This window comes from Herpailurus yagouaroundi, unplaced genomic scaffold (assembly GCF_014898765.1).
Source record: "Herpailurus yagouaroundi ecotype Mexico unplaced genomic scaffold, PumYag 198, whole genome shotgun sequence".
In the NCBI taxonomy this organism is placed as follows: Eukaryota; Metazoa; Chordata; class Mammalia; order Carnivora; family Felidae; genus Herpailurus; species Herpailurus yagouaroundi.
In genome coordinates, this window is record NW_024412429.1 from 10,687,681 (window position 1) to 10,700,787 (window position 13,107).

At 42.7% G+C, this 13,107-nt stretch overlaps 2 protein-coding genes across 2 annotated transcripts in view; both read left to right on the forward strand.

Annotated features, from left to right (window-relative positions):
* Positions 1-12,273, forward strand: part of TMEM242 (transmembrane protein 242) — a 30,001-nt gene extending 17,728 nt beyond the window's left edge. The window contains exon 4 of the mRNA XM_040448782.1: positions 11,748-12,273. Within this exon, the coding sequence (XP_040304716.1) occupies positions 11,748-11,846 (99 nt within the window). The 3' untranslated portion in view covers positions 11,847-12,273. The remainder of the gene's footprint in view (positions 1-11,747) is intronic.
* On the forward strand, positions 1,844-6,033 carry LDHAL6B (lactate dehydrogenase A like 6B). The gene has a single exon (XM_040448781.1). It carries the CDS (start codon positions 4,444-4,446, stop codon positions 5,587-5,589), a length of 1,146 nt encoding a protein of 381 aa, XP_040304715.1. The 5' UTR covers positions 1,844-4,443; the 3' UTR covers positions 5,590-6,033.
* Positions 12,274-13,107: the final 834 nt, after the last annotated feature.

A 13,107-nucleotide genomic window follows, 5' to 3' on the forward strand; every position in this document is an offset into this window, starting at 1 on the left:
AATTAAATTTTGTCAGTTTTTAGCTACAATTTGGGATGTTTAAACACTTACCAGTGAATTTTAATGGCCTTGTTTTCATGTTTTGTCCTACATTAAAATATTTCCTTTTTTTCCTTTTGAATTATTAATACATGTAGCTCTTTTAAGTGCATCAAAGATTGTGTGTAGATGATATCTTTATCTTTTTATTTTTTTAATGTTTTATTTTTGAGAAAGAGAGAACAGGAGCAGGGGAAGGGCAGGGGGTGGGGGGTTGGGTGGGAAGAGAATCCCAAGCAGCCTCCGTGCTGTCAACACAGAGCCTGAGACAAGGGTCAAACCCATGAACCATGAGATCATGACCTGAGCCAAAGTCAGATGCTTAACCAACTGAGCCACCCAGGCACCCCTATTTTTATGTATGTATGTATGTATGTATGTATGAGGGTGCATGAGCAGGGGAGGGGACAGAAAGAGAGAGAGAGAGAGAATATCTCAAGCAGGCTCCACCCTCAGTGCAGAGCCCAACATGAGGCTTGATCCCACAACCCTGGAATCATGACCTGAGCTGAAATCAAAAGTTGGCCTCTCAACCGACTGAAGCACCCAGATACCCTAGATGATGTCTTTAAAGAACAGAAGTGGGATTTGGGTTCTTTATTAGCTGAATTTGCCAATTCCTGTTATGATATTTGAATACCGTAAATGGAAGTTGACCCCAATGTTGTTTTGCAGTGACAGTCTACCTTTGTTCTATCAGGAGACAAAGCTGTGTGGCCCTGCTTTTGTCCCTCCCCAACATTCCCCGTATTGCTGACAAAGGAAACTACATAAGGTGCCGGTATTTCTAAACACCCCCACACAAGGATTACCGAGTTGTATAGATTTTAGTTCATGAGCAAGAGAATCATAGCCCACTAATTTGTTTTAAAACTACGATTTGCATTTTATGATTTTTAAATCACAAAGAAGACTTTTAAAATAATTGTGTTTATATAATGCTCTACTTGCTTGCTGGTGAGTTTATAGCTTATAATATTAATTAACAATTCTTTCATTGCAACTTCTTTTTTTTTTTTTTTTTTTCAAATCAAGGGTTTTATGCAGTGGTTACTTTTTAAAAAGCTTTCCAAAGAACAAAATATTTGTTTAAAGAATGAAAATATTCTTTCCGCCATTGCATATTTATTTTACTGTGTTTCTAGCACTGTAGAATTTCTTTCTTTTATTATTACTGTTTATTTTTTATTTTTTATTTTTTTGTGTGTTCTAACTTGGTAAAGGGAGGTATTGGCTTAGGCTTTGGAAACAGTTAAGAAATCTTTTAGCCTATCCATAGCTTTGTCTAAAATTTATACATCAGCCTTGCTAAGAAACCCCCAACAGGCATCTACACATTTTACCTACCCCTTCATTTAGAACTCTGGTACTAGGTGGATTCTCCAGCCATGCCTTTCTGTTTCTCTCACCTTTAGCCTTACTTCACTCAGTTCTATACTCATTCCTTTTTTTCTTTTCAAGATTTTTATTTTTTTAAAGTAATCTCTATGTCCAGCGTAGGTTTGAACTCACAACCTTAGATCAAGAGTCGTATGCTCTATTGACTGAGCCAGCCAGGCACTCCTCTACTCCTTCTTTTCTACCATGACTATTTACTGAATTTGCTTGCCAAGCTGTGTTCTTGAGGATAGTGATATGCTATAAATAAAAGGTGATCCCTTTGGAGTGACAGATTCATATGTAATTACACTTAATTGTGTGTGAGAAATCCTATGATGGAGAAAGGTGCAAAAGACACTGGTGGCGTAGGATTTTTAAAAGTCAGTTCTGCTGGGGGGTGGGGTGGGGGGGTGTGGATTGTACAAGACTGAGAGGATGGAATATTTGGACCAGACTCCTAGATAGAAAAAGGGCCAGAGAGCTGGGGATGAGAGTCCAGACAGGTGGAGTAGAATGGCTTAGTTGGAACAATTTGTGGTCCAGAGACTTGTTGGTCATCTTTTATTTCCTGCTTCCTCCTTCCTAGGTGATGTAATCAAGCATCCTCCTCCCATCAGCAATAATATTATACTGCCTTTTGAATAGATCATTTGAGTTAGGTTTTCCATTCGAAAGGAATAAGGAACCACCTCAGACAGGTCATTAGGGAGTTGTCTGGCTGTATCTGACTTCGCACATCTTTGAGTAGACCTAAATCTGCTGTGGCGGTCATGTACATGTCTTTGTCTTTCTCAGTTCTTCCCTTCTTAGCTCAAGACTTACTGTAAATAAAAAGCTGCTTTGTTTGAGGTATTTTTACTTTGGAGAGTGTTATTTTCTCAAAATTGATTTAGTTGTGGCTAAGGGGAAAAGCTGAAGAGGCAGCTGTCAGAGATTTTATTTCTGAAGAGGTTCAAACTCTAGAAAGAAAATTACTATAGAAAGAAGTCATCTAGCCAAGAGTTGTTAGGTGCTTGAATTTCATCCTCAAGAACACTTATCTTGGAAAATGACTTGACTGGTCAAAGGAATCATTATAGGAAGAAGGTGGGACCAGGCATCAGGTTTAAATATTTCTATTCTGCCTGGGATAGAAGAAACTACAGCTATCAAAAGTTGGTCTTTTAAAAGGATCCCTCTGTGACGTTAGCCACCATTAAATAAGGATGATTGTTTTTAAAATTGCAGTTGTTAATTTGGCAAATGGTTACCATAAAACTGACTACCAGTGTGGAGAGAACTCATGTTTGTGATGCTGTCACCACTCTGTGTATCATGGAGCTTGTGGCCCTGTGCCATCTAAACAGTATGTCTGGTCCCTGCTAGAGTGCTGAGTCCCACCGAAACAGGGTTGCAGGAACCCCACTAATTGCCACACTTTCCCACCCCTCACCAACTGCTTTGCTCATTGTTCCTCTCTTCCTGGACTGCACTGCGGTGACACAAGAATATAGATTTCTAAGTCCTGAATATAAAATATTCATTTTGTGGAGATTTGGTGTTCTGAAACTGAAATCTTTTTTCTGACTGGGAGGGGGCTGTGTGTGCCAAGAGCCCTATTAGGGAAGAGCATATTGCTTTTTTTTTTTTTTTTTTTTTTTTTAACATTTATTTTTGAGAAACAGAGAGAGACAGAGCATGGGTGGGGGAGGGGCCGAGAGAGAGGGAGACACAGAATCCGAAACAGGCTCCAGGCTCTGACCTGAGCCGAAGTTGAACGCTTAACTGACTGAGCGCCCCAAGAGCATATTGCTCTTAAAAGGAGAGGAGAACTTTGAGGAATTATTACATGGTCAGAGTTGTTTTATAAGTGGGGAGAAAGTGCCACTATTTTTATTTGACTTTCGTAGCTTACTGGGTTTATTAGGGTATATATTTATATTTCATCAGATGTAAAGTTGCTATCTCCTTAGAAACTTCAAATCAAGTTCAGAAGACTGACCAGAGAAATGCAGTGGAAAGCAAGAGATACTGATATTTATTTTACTGCTTTAATCAATAATCTGATCTGTGCGTTGGTCAAAATTTGCCAGTTTAAAGACCTTTAACATAGATCTTCATTTGAATAGAAGGCTACATCCCCACCTTTCTACCTGGGAAATTTTGAATCAGGACTGTGAATCACACGGTTTCCTTTGGCATGAGAAAGTAGTAACGGCATCTCCCTTTGAGTTTCTACTGTTGGACTAGCTCACAGTCGGCCCCTTCCCCTTTTTGCCAGCGCTGTGACTCCCCCCACCCCCCGCCCCAGTTGTGGATCATGGTCGTGACTGGTACAAAGGCAGTGGAACCTCTCCAAATAGAAAATTCTCCAATTGGATACAACTTAAAACAGGAGCCCCGCTTCTCCTACAGACGCAGAAAAATGGTGAAGGCGGCCGTTTGGAGACAGAGCACACGTACCTTATTCTTTCCGGCAGGGATACAGTTCAGAAAATCTAACCCTATTTTTATCTGTACCTACTGGAATTATTTCTACTTGGCATCTGTAGCAAAAATAGAAAATCCGTAATCCCGGGGATCTGGGTTGGCCCATTATACAAGTTAGAAATGGAAGAGAATTCATGTGTGTAAAACAATCTACAGAATTAATTTGCCAGAGAACCCCTTTTACCACCCCAGCCTGAGCAGACATGCAAAGTACCACTCTGGAGGCCCTTGAGATGCCACGCGAGCCTGCCGACTGGCACAGCTGCGGTAGTGGGCTGCGGGGCCCTCCGACGCCGCGGCCACGCACAGCCGAAGTAGTTGGGGGGGGGCGGGATGCGGTGCCATCCAACTGCCACGGCCGCGCGCAGTCGCAGTAGTGGACGGGGGGGGGGGGGGGGGAGGGGGGCGGGACCTTCCAACCGCCGAGGCCTCGAGCCACCGCAGTAGCAGGTGCAGGAGGTGTCTAACGGTCACCTGCTGCTCTGTGCCCTCAGGTCACAGAGCTTGTCTGCAGTTTGCTTCCTTTCTCTCCCTCCACCTCGTGAGTGAGTAGCCATGAACTGGTCTGTGGGAGTCCTGCGGGCCGGCCGGAGAGTGGAGGCTGCGAGAGTGAATTTCCTGTGCCCGAGGGGGGCGCTGTGTCCCCGCCAGCCGGCAGGCATCTCCCTTCCGGTCGCCTGGCCCGTCACCCTCGTGTCCAGGATGGCGACCATCAAGTGTGAGCTTATCAAGAATTTCACCTCCGAGGAGGCCGTTCATCACAACAAAGTCTCCATTACAGGAACCGGATCGGTTGGCATGGCCTGTGCTATCAGCATCCTGTTAAAGGGCTTGACCGATGAACTTGCCCTTGTGGATGTTGATGAAGACAAACTGAAGGGTGAGACCATGGATCTGCAACATGGCAGTCCGTTCGTGAAAATGCCAACTATTGCCTCCAGCAAAGATTACCTTGTCACTGCAAACTCCAACCTTGTGGTCATCACAGCAGGTGCACGCCAGGAAAAAGGAGAAACACGGCTTAATTTAGTCCAGCGCAACGTGGCCATCTTTAAGTTAATGATTTCCAATATTATCCAGTATAGCCCTCGCTGCAAACTGATTGTTGTTTCCAATCCAGTAGATATATTAACTTACGTGGCCTGGAAATTGAGTGGATTTCCCCAAAACCGTGTTATTGGAAGTGGTTGTAATCTGGACACTGCCCGTTTCCGTTTCTTGATTGGGCAAAAGCTTGGTATTCACTCTGAAAGCTGTCATGGGTGGGTCCTTGGAGAGCATGGAGATTCCAGTGTCCCTGTGTGGAGTGGAGTGAACATCGCTGGTGTCCCTCTGAAGGATTTGAGTTCAGATATAGGAACTGATAACGATCCCGAGAAGTGGAAAAATGTCCACAAAGATGTAATTGCCAGTGCCTATGAGATTATTAAAATGAAAGGTTATACTAATTGGGCCATTGGCTTATCTGTAGCTGATTTAACGGAAAGCATTTTGAGGAATCTTAGAAGAGTGCACCCAGTTTCCACCATAATTAAGGGTCTGTATGGGATAAACAAAGAAGTATTCCTCAGTGTTCCATGTGTCTTGGGAGAGAGTGGTATCGCAGACCTTGTAAAGGTGACGCTGACCCCTGAAGAACAGGCCCGTCTGAAGAAGAGTGCAGAAACACTGTGGGAAATTCAGAAGGAGCTTGAGCTTTAAAGTTGTTTGAAACAATCTTTCAGAAGTTATTGAAGAGATAGTAGGTGTGGGGTTGTATATGTCAAATTTTTTAATAAACTTGAAATTGCTAGAAGTTGGAAATAGGAAAGGAAGTACAGTGACTCATCTGTTTATTCCCCAGCTTTTTTACTTAGCATACAGATGTCAGGATGATTTTTTTTTCCCCACACAATTCCTAAGTGACTGCATCAAAGGTGTTTTTGTACCACTGATGTGCCAGTACTTGCCATAGACAGAGAGTTGCTATTTGGTCCAAAAGGATAAAGGATATAGGTGTTTATTGTGTTACAGAAATGATAATTTTCATTAAGTACATGTTAATTGTTTCATTCTGGCTGGCTTACACCTACTGTGTTCATTTATATACTGTTTTTAAGAAGTTGTGACTTTCTCTACAATGTAAAAATAAACAGACAGACAGAAGTACTGTAAAGGAGCCATCAGCTGCCTTCGTGCCCCTGTGACAACCTTTCCGGTGGGCCTTAAAAAAAGGCATTATAAAATGAGAGCTGCGAGTAGGGCCTGTGTGTTGGGAGAAGGGGGTGCACATGTACACACAGGCTCGTGTATGGACGGCAGTGAAGCAGAAACATTAGGCTAAAATGGGAAAATGGCAGTGATCTGGGTGGTAGCGGTTATAAAGCGTTTAATGCAATATAAAGTATGAAGTGTAAAAAGATAGAAAAAAGCTTTTAGAAAGAGACCTGACGGAGGTGGCAAGTGTTACTGCCATTTATTTGTCAGAGAGACATTCCTAAATTTTGTCGCCGCTAAAAATAAAGCCTCTGAAATTATTTTAGAACTGCCTCTGAGAACCTGACCTGTTTGCACATTAAACCGGGAAGCGTGTTACAAGTTGTTCTTGTTAGGCCAGGTCTCATCAGCAGAGTGGCCCTGAGATGCTCTGAGGGCATCCCTCTCGCTCGGTTTACTTCACGTTAACAAAGCTTTTGCTTTTGAATTGTGCCCTGTTGTTAATCACTGTCATAAAAATTGGCTGTTTTAATGAGTGCTTCAGGGATTGTATTTCTCAGAAAGTTACACATTCACTTTTTATTCCTAAATCAATTGACTTTACTATAGATTCTAGACTTTCTGCATGTGATACAGTGAGGGTTTAGGAGAAAGTGAAGACGCTTGTCTGACCTCTACCTAAATGGTGTACTAATAACGTAGAAAATGAGAACGATTTTCAAATTCGTGTTAGCCTTCTTGATGCAATTGAGTATTAAATAAGTAATATGGTATGTTCAAACATATTTCAGGATCCATATGGACATAAGCCAAGCTAATTAAAATGGAAAGGTACCAGCATCTCCTCTCTAAATAAAACCGGTCCTGCTTAGTTGAATTTTACCAGGTAGACAGGACAGCAATCCACCCCCAAAAATGACCCTTTACCATACTGATCAGAGCTCCCATACTATTTTATTGGAAACATCTAGAAATGTTCTGACTACCCAGGAAGCGGTGTCATGTAATGGGACTAATTGATGTGCTGAGCTCTGAAAGTGGGAAGAATGTTGGTTTGGTTCCAGACGATTCTAAGAGCTTTTTAAGCTTAACTGCACAGAGTTCTTCTTCCCCTTTGTCCAGCCCTTGAGTTTTTATTCAGCCATGTTTCAGCCAAGATTAATGTAATTTTGAAGGGGATCAGAGCACGCCTTAGGTCTATTTTGTAATTCTCTTTACTATGTCAAGTCAGAGTAGGCTGGGTTTGCTACAGTGAAAAACAGTCTCCAAATGTGTGGCTCAAGGTTTATTTCTCTCATTAAATCCACTGTGGGTTTACTTGAATCTCTAGGGGAGCCGTCCTCCACAGGTGGCTTTGTACCTCAGATTGCTTTGATCTTAAGGCACCGCCATAGTAACCCAGGTTTCCATGATTTCTATGGAAAGGTAAGAATGGCCTGGAAACAACCTGCAATTAAATGCTTCAACCTGGAAGTGATGCACACTTCTTTTGTCAGAACTAGTCATGTGGGTACCTAACTTAAAGAGGGTGGAGAAGTATAACCCCCCCCTATATCTGGAAGTACATGACTACTGGCTGTCAGTGAACATTAATGATAATCTGCCATACCATTCTAAATAAAATGGTAGCCATTGTAAGAGGTACATGTGCTTTTAGAGTCATTTCTAGTTAAAGCTGGTGTGTGATGAGAGGCTATAGAGGTACCAAGTCTTTCCAGGTCACAGAATCAGAGTGGCTATGGTGAAAGGGCCCTGGACATCATTCAGTCAGTTGTACTTAGAAAGCATGTCACCATGGATGGGTTATCCTCTCTGACTTCTGGTTTCTCATCTGCAAAGTGGCGGTGCTCATTTCTGCCACAAAGAATTGTAAAGACTAAATAGTAGCCTGATGCTTGGTAGAGTGCCTGACACATAGGTAATCTCATACGGCAGCCATTATTATTCCTGTTCAAGTAACAGTTATTGTCTTATTCTGTGTTACAAAGAAGCTGAATTTCCAGGTTCTTCAAAATGACTGTCGGTCCTATAACGCTTTCATCGTTCTACCTCCAGTACCGGAGTCCTGCAAGAGGCAGCTGAAGCCAAATGAGCTAGTCAGTGGCAAAGACATTATACAACTTGGAGCTTTTAATTCCAACAACTGCTTATTTTTTTAAGAATAGATACTATTCTTAAGGGTAAGGGTTTTCTCTAATTGGGTACATCTCTTGGGCTTTTAAGGAGTTTTTCGGCACACCACGCATTAGACCAAAAACCTTCATGTTGTTTTTTCCCTGCCAAAACATGCATGGTAAATGTGCAGCCGTATCCCATGTTTCTCTCCTGGCTTACTGGCTACATGGCCCTTCAAACAACTATTGCACTGTGAGTGAGAATAACATTATTAGAGACATAATCTTGAAGCCATTCTAACATCTAAAAAGTCAACCATACCCAGTCTTCAGAATGTCCATGTTAGTAACAAATTACTTGTAATACATTTCCCAATTGTCACGACACCGTATTCAAGGCTCGCTGCCTTAGAAAGTAATACTTTCTGACGGTATTACAACCCATCCCTGTTGGACACAATCAGTGGGACTTAGGGATGAGGTTCTTGCGCAGTGGGCTCATTGCCTTGGGGGGTGCCACCCCTGTCTTATTAGTCTTTGTGGAGAGCAGCGCCTGGAGTTGTGTAGTACACAGTGGCCCTGATTAGAAGCGTAGCCCTGGGACCCATAGCCAGGGAAAAATTCTCCCCAGTCAGAGGAAAGAGGGAAAAGGAAGACAGCAGGTAAGAGCTCAGAGCTTGGAAAATGCTTCAGAGTAAAACTGAGTTACTGGATCTCTAGTTCCCAACATTGTCCCGTCCTCACTGAACTTGTGGGGTACAGGGTAGGGGATGGTTTGTGCCGATAGCTGTCATTGTTATTGTGGAATTCAGTTCATTGGTTTATAATCAAATTTGCTTGAATTTACTCAACCCCTAAATCTTTTTTCAAGCACAGTTTTAAGCAGGAGAATGTTCTGTTGACCTGTGATAGCGTATCACCGATAATACCAACACCTCTGAACTGCATATCAGAAATTAATACAGGGGGGAAAAATCCTGAAGGTTTTCGTGTCCTATCCATATACATAAATAGTACAAGCTTAAAAATTTGTGGAACCCCATTGTTTAGAGTAACATGAGGCCCTCTTTATAACTTCAGCGTAGACTCTGGGTTTCCTCTTCTACAGCTGTAAAATTAAAGAGGCCCGAATGGTGTTCTTTATCCCATCTGCCTCCTTTCTTTTACCCCTCTTCAAAGTCTGTCTATCCTTCTTTGGCTCTTTTTCAGATACGATTTCTTCTAGTGGGTCAGTAACTCATTTATGACTCTGGGGACAGGTGAATGATACAATACTTGGGAAATAAAGAAAGAAAAGAAAAAAAATCAGTCCAAGAAGACAAAATGGCAACATGACCCCCCCCCCTTGCTGAATAGCAGCCACATCTCCTACCCAGACCACATCTGCGTTTCCTACCTTCTTCTCAGCAACTGACCATGTTCCACATCACTGAGAAGGCAGAATGGCATATGATCCTCTTCATGTCCTTGCTCTCTGACACTCCATTTGAAAACTTTGTCATTGGATTTAGTTGTAACAGATGTTCAGCCATAAAGGTGAAGGGAAAGAAGAGGCAGCACAAGCAGACCCTGGCCAGAGACGTCTTGGAACTGAGAAAGTCTATGCAAAAGATGCCTCAGTGGGGCTATATATTGGTATTTTGGACAAAGCAACAATTATTTTTGTGGCCATTCTAGATACTTAGAATCTGCCCCCCTCCTCCAGTGCAGATAGAAGTTCCCTGTGATTATGGCAACCAAAATGATGACACTATTTGAGAACTGCTATTTGGAGCTACATTTCCAATCCCTCCCCAGTACTGTGTCTAGGTGACAACGTGTTATGAAGGATTAGTCACAGTACAAACCAAAGAGTTGCATGGAAGACGGGGCTAGGGAGAGATACCCATGCCATGGATGTGTGTGTAATGAGGACTGGTGTCTGGGACCCAAACGTTAAAAGATGGTTGGCATGGACCTCCTATGGACTACATATAACGGAGAACCATATGTATCCCCCAATGTCAAAATAGTTGAACCAAAATGATACAGAACTATAAAGTAATGCTTTTAGCCAACCTACCATATTATTTATGTCCGTATGAACTTTGTTCTTGGAATCCAGCACATACTTTGGTGATGCCACAATGACAATGGCCAATATATATTGAGTGCTGCCATGTGTTAGGTGCTGTGCTTTACGTGTATTATGTCACTTAATCCTCACAACCCTATAAGCAGGCAGTTATCTCCCTTCTACACATGTGGAAACTACGGCTTAGAGACAGGAGTTTTCCCCAGTAGAGACAGATCTATCTGGCGGCAGAGGCTGTGCTGCGGTGACTGGAGTGAATGCCTAGGAATTTACAAGTCCTGAGCAAGATGCACTTGCTGAGTTTAGAAACAAAGTAAGGAATCAGCTTCAAAATAAAGTGAAATAAATAAGCCGCGATATAAGAAAAATATATTAGCCAACTCCCAACATAACCACTCCAAGAGATGTCTTGGTGTTGTCGATGAGTCTGAGGTGCTTCGCACATCTGATTGAAGAGATCTGTATCTTTGAGAAATACAGTCAGGATACGGCCGAGGAGAATACTGTAATGCTGCACAGTAGTGCTGAAGTATCTTCATGACAGGACCAGACAGGTTAAAACCGTGAATCAAAAGTGCGTAGCCAGCACTGTCTAATGCAAAGATGATCCGTCCTCCCTTAGGACGGTGTGCTCCGCAGGGGGAGCCAGGTGCCCCAGGTTGACGCTCCTATTAAAGATCTTCTAGCCCCTGCTGTGACTCTCGGGTTCCAAGTCAACCTCTGTTGGTAAAACCTCTACACAGAGCTTTCAATGCCGTTTGGCATATGAGAACATTCTAATTTATCTGCCGTCCTCTGATGCATTCTTTTTTTTTTTTATAATTTTTTTTCAACGTTTATTTATTTATTTTTGGGACAGAGAGAGACAGAGCATGAACGGGGAAGGGGCAGAGAGAGAGGGAGACACAGAATCCGAAACAGGCTCCAGGCTCTGAGCCATCAGCCCAGAGCCCGACGCGGGGCTCGAACTCAGGGACCGCGAGATCGTGACCTGGCTGAAGTCGGACGCTTAACCGACTGAGCCACCCAGGCGCCCCTCTGATGCATTCTTTATTAACCCTTACTAAGTTTCTTCTCTCTACTTCTTTCCTCTAGCTCCAAAACGCTTCTACGAATGGCCTCGGTGTGTTTAAGACAAACACAACTTCCATTCTCAGCTGCATCTTTATATATGAAAAAGCCAACAAAACATAGCATTCTTCTGGTAGGAAATAGATATCATGGAGGGTTGACAGCCTAGATTACGTTGCCTTCCAGATTCAGAGTGGTGTTTTATGTTATTTAAGGCTCAATAGATTACCACTTGGAAGAAGAACGGAGGTGTATCTCATTTCCTCTCAAGGTAGCTGGAGCACAGTCTTTACTTTTTATGGTACCCACAAGCGATGAAGTATCATCCCAGCAGCAACAGAGTCTGTCTCTAATTGCTTTGGCTCTTTTAATTTTGATAACTGATTTTTTTTTCCTCCTTTTAGATGAAAGACTTTCGAAGCAAAATGCAATCAATATTTCCAGCAATCCCCAAGAACTCCGAATCGACTCTTGAGTGGGAGGAAGCATTGAAATCCAAATGAGATAAGCATGGTGAGGGAAGTCTAAAACGATTATTTTGGAAAGGGTGGCTTCAGAGATGCCACAGAAGCAAAGGGGCCTCGATTGATTTATCATCAGGAACATGTGCATTGTTGACTGAATTCATGGGATAGAAGGCGCTCAGTGTCCACAGAGGAGGCCGCCAGTCTGTGCGCTTTACTTTAAAATTCACATGGGCATGCGTGTGCCTAAGGTTTTCCCAAAACTGGGAAGACTATTTAAAAATAATCATATGGATAACCTCTCTGTGGAGAAGATCCCAGGAGAAGTACGTCTGTTTATAACAGCTGAAGCCAAGTTTTGTACCTGAAAAAAATGTATAATAACATATGATGGAAAATCTTTATAGACAGACTCCTAACCACACTTAGTACCTCAATGTGTCTAATTAAATGAGTTTCAACAGCGTTTCTTGTCTGTATGTGATTGTCAGGGCTTGGAAAGCTCACTCCTATTAGGCCGACTCCAGAGCAACAGGTTAACAGGTAAACCCTGTTTGTCAGGTAGCAGGTGTGGCTCTGTTGTCCTGAATTTGCTGTCCTGGCTTTGCACGTGCTAATTAGTCGCTGATGAGCTCGTCTCAAGGCTCTGGAAATTCTTGTGCATAGATAAGAAGCCAGTAACAGATCATGAGAACTTGGAAAAGTAGTCATGCTAAAATAATACGATACCATGCATATAAAATGTACTTTTTTGAGAAGTTGGTTCTGTGTCCCTCAACATTGACTGTTGTTTTACCTCAATTGTCAATGTGAAAAGAGTCCAATTATCACCTACCTTAACAAATTATTTTGAACCAGAAAGTTACCTGAGTATTGAGTCTCAATTTTAAGTAGTCAGTACTGCCTCCCTGATGAAACTACTGGTAAATTCTTCTATGCCCACCCAGCCCTTTCCTGTCCTCCATGATCTCTTCGAGAAAACAGAGAAAAATGTCTGCACGCAATTATTTTTTTTTTAAATTAACATTCTTTAAAGAAAAGTAAAAAGAGGTTAGAGTGGGAGAGAGCCAAAGCATAAGAGACTGTTAAAAACTGAGAACAGGGGCGCCTGGGTGGCGCAGTCGGTTAAGCGTCCGACTTCAGCCAGGTCACGATCTCGCGCTCCGTGAGTTCGAGCCCCGCGTCGGGCTCTGGGCTGATGGCTCAGAGCCTGGAGCCTGTTTCCGATTCTGTGTCTCCCTCTCTCTCTGCCCCTCCCCTGTTCATGCTCTGTCTCTCTCTGTCCCAAAAATAAATAAAA

Excerpts from the sequence above, each read along its gene's own strand:
- LDHAL6B (XM_040448781.1), top strand. The coding sequence starts at position 4,444 with ATGAACTGGTCTGTGGGAGTCCTGCGGGCCGGCCGGAGAGTGGAGGCT.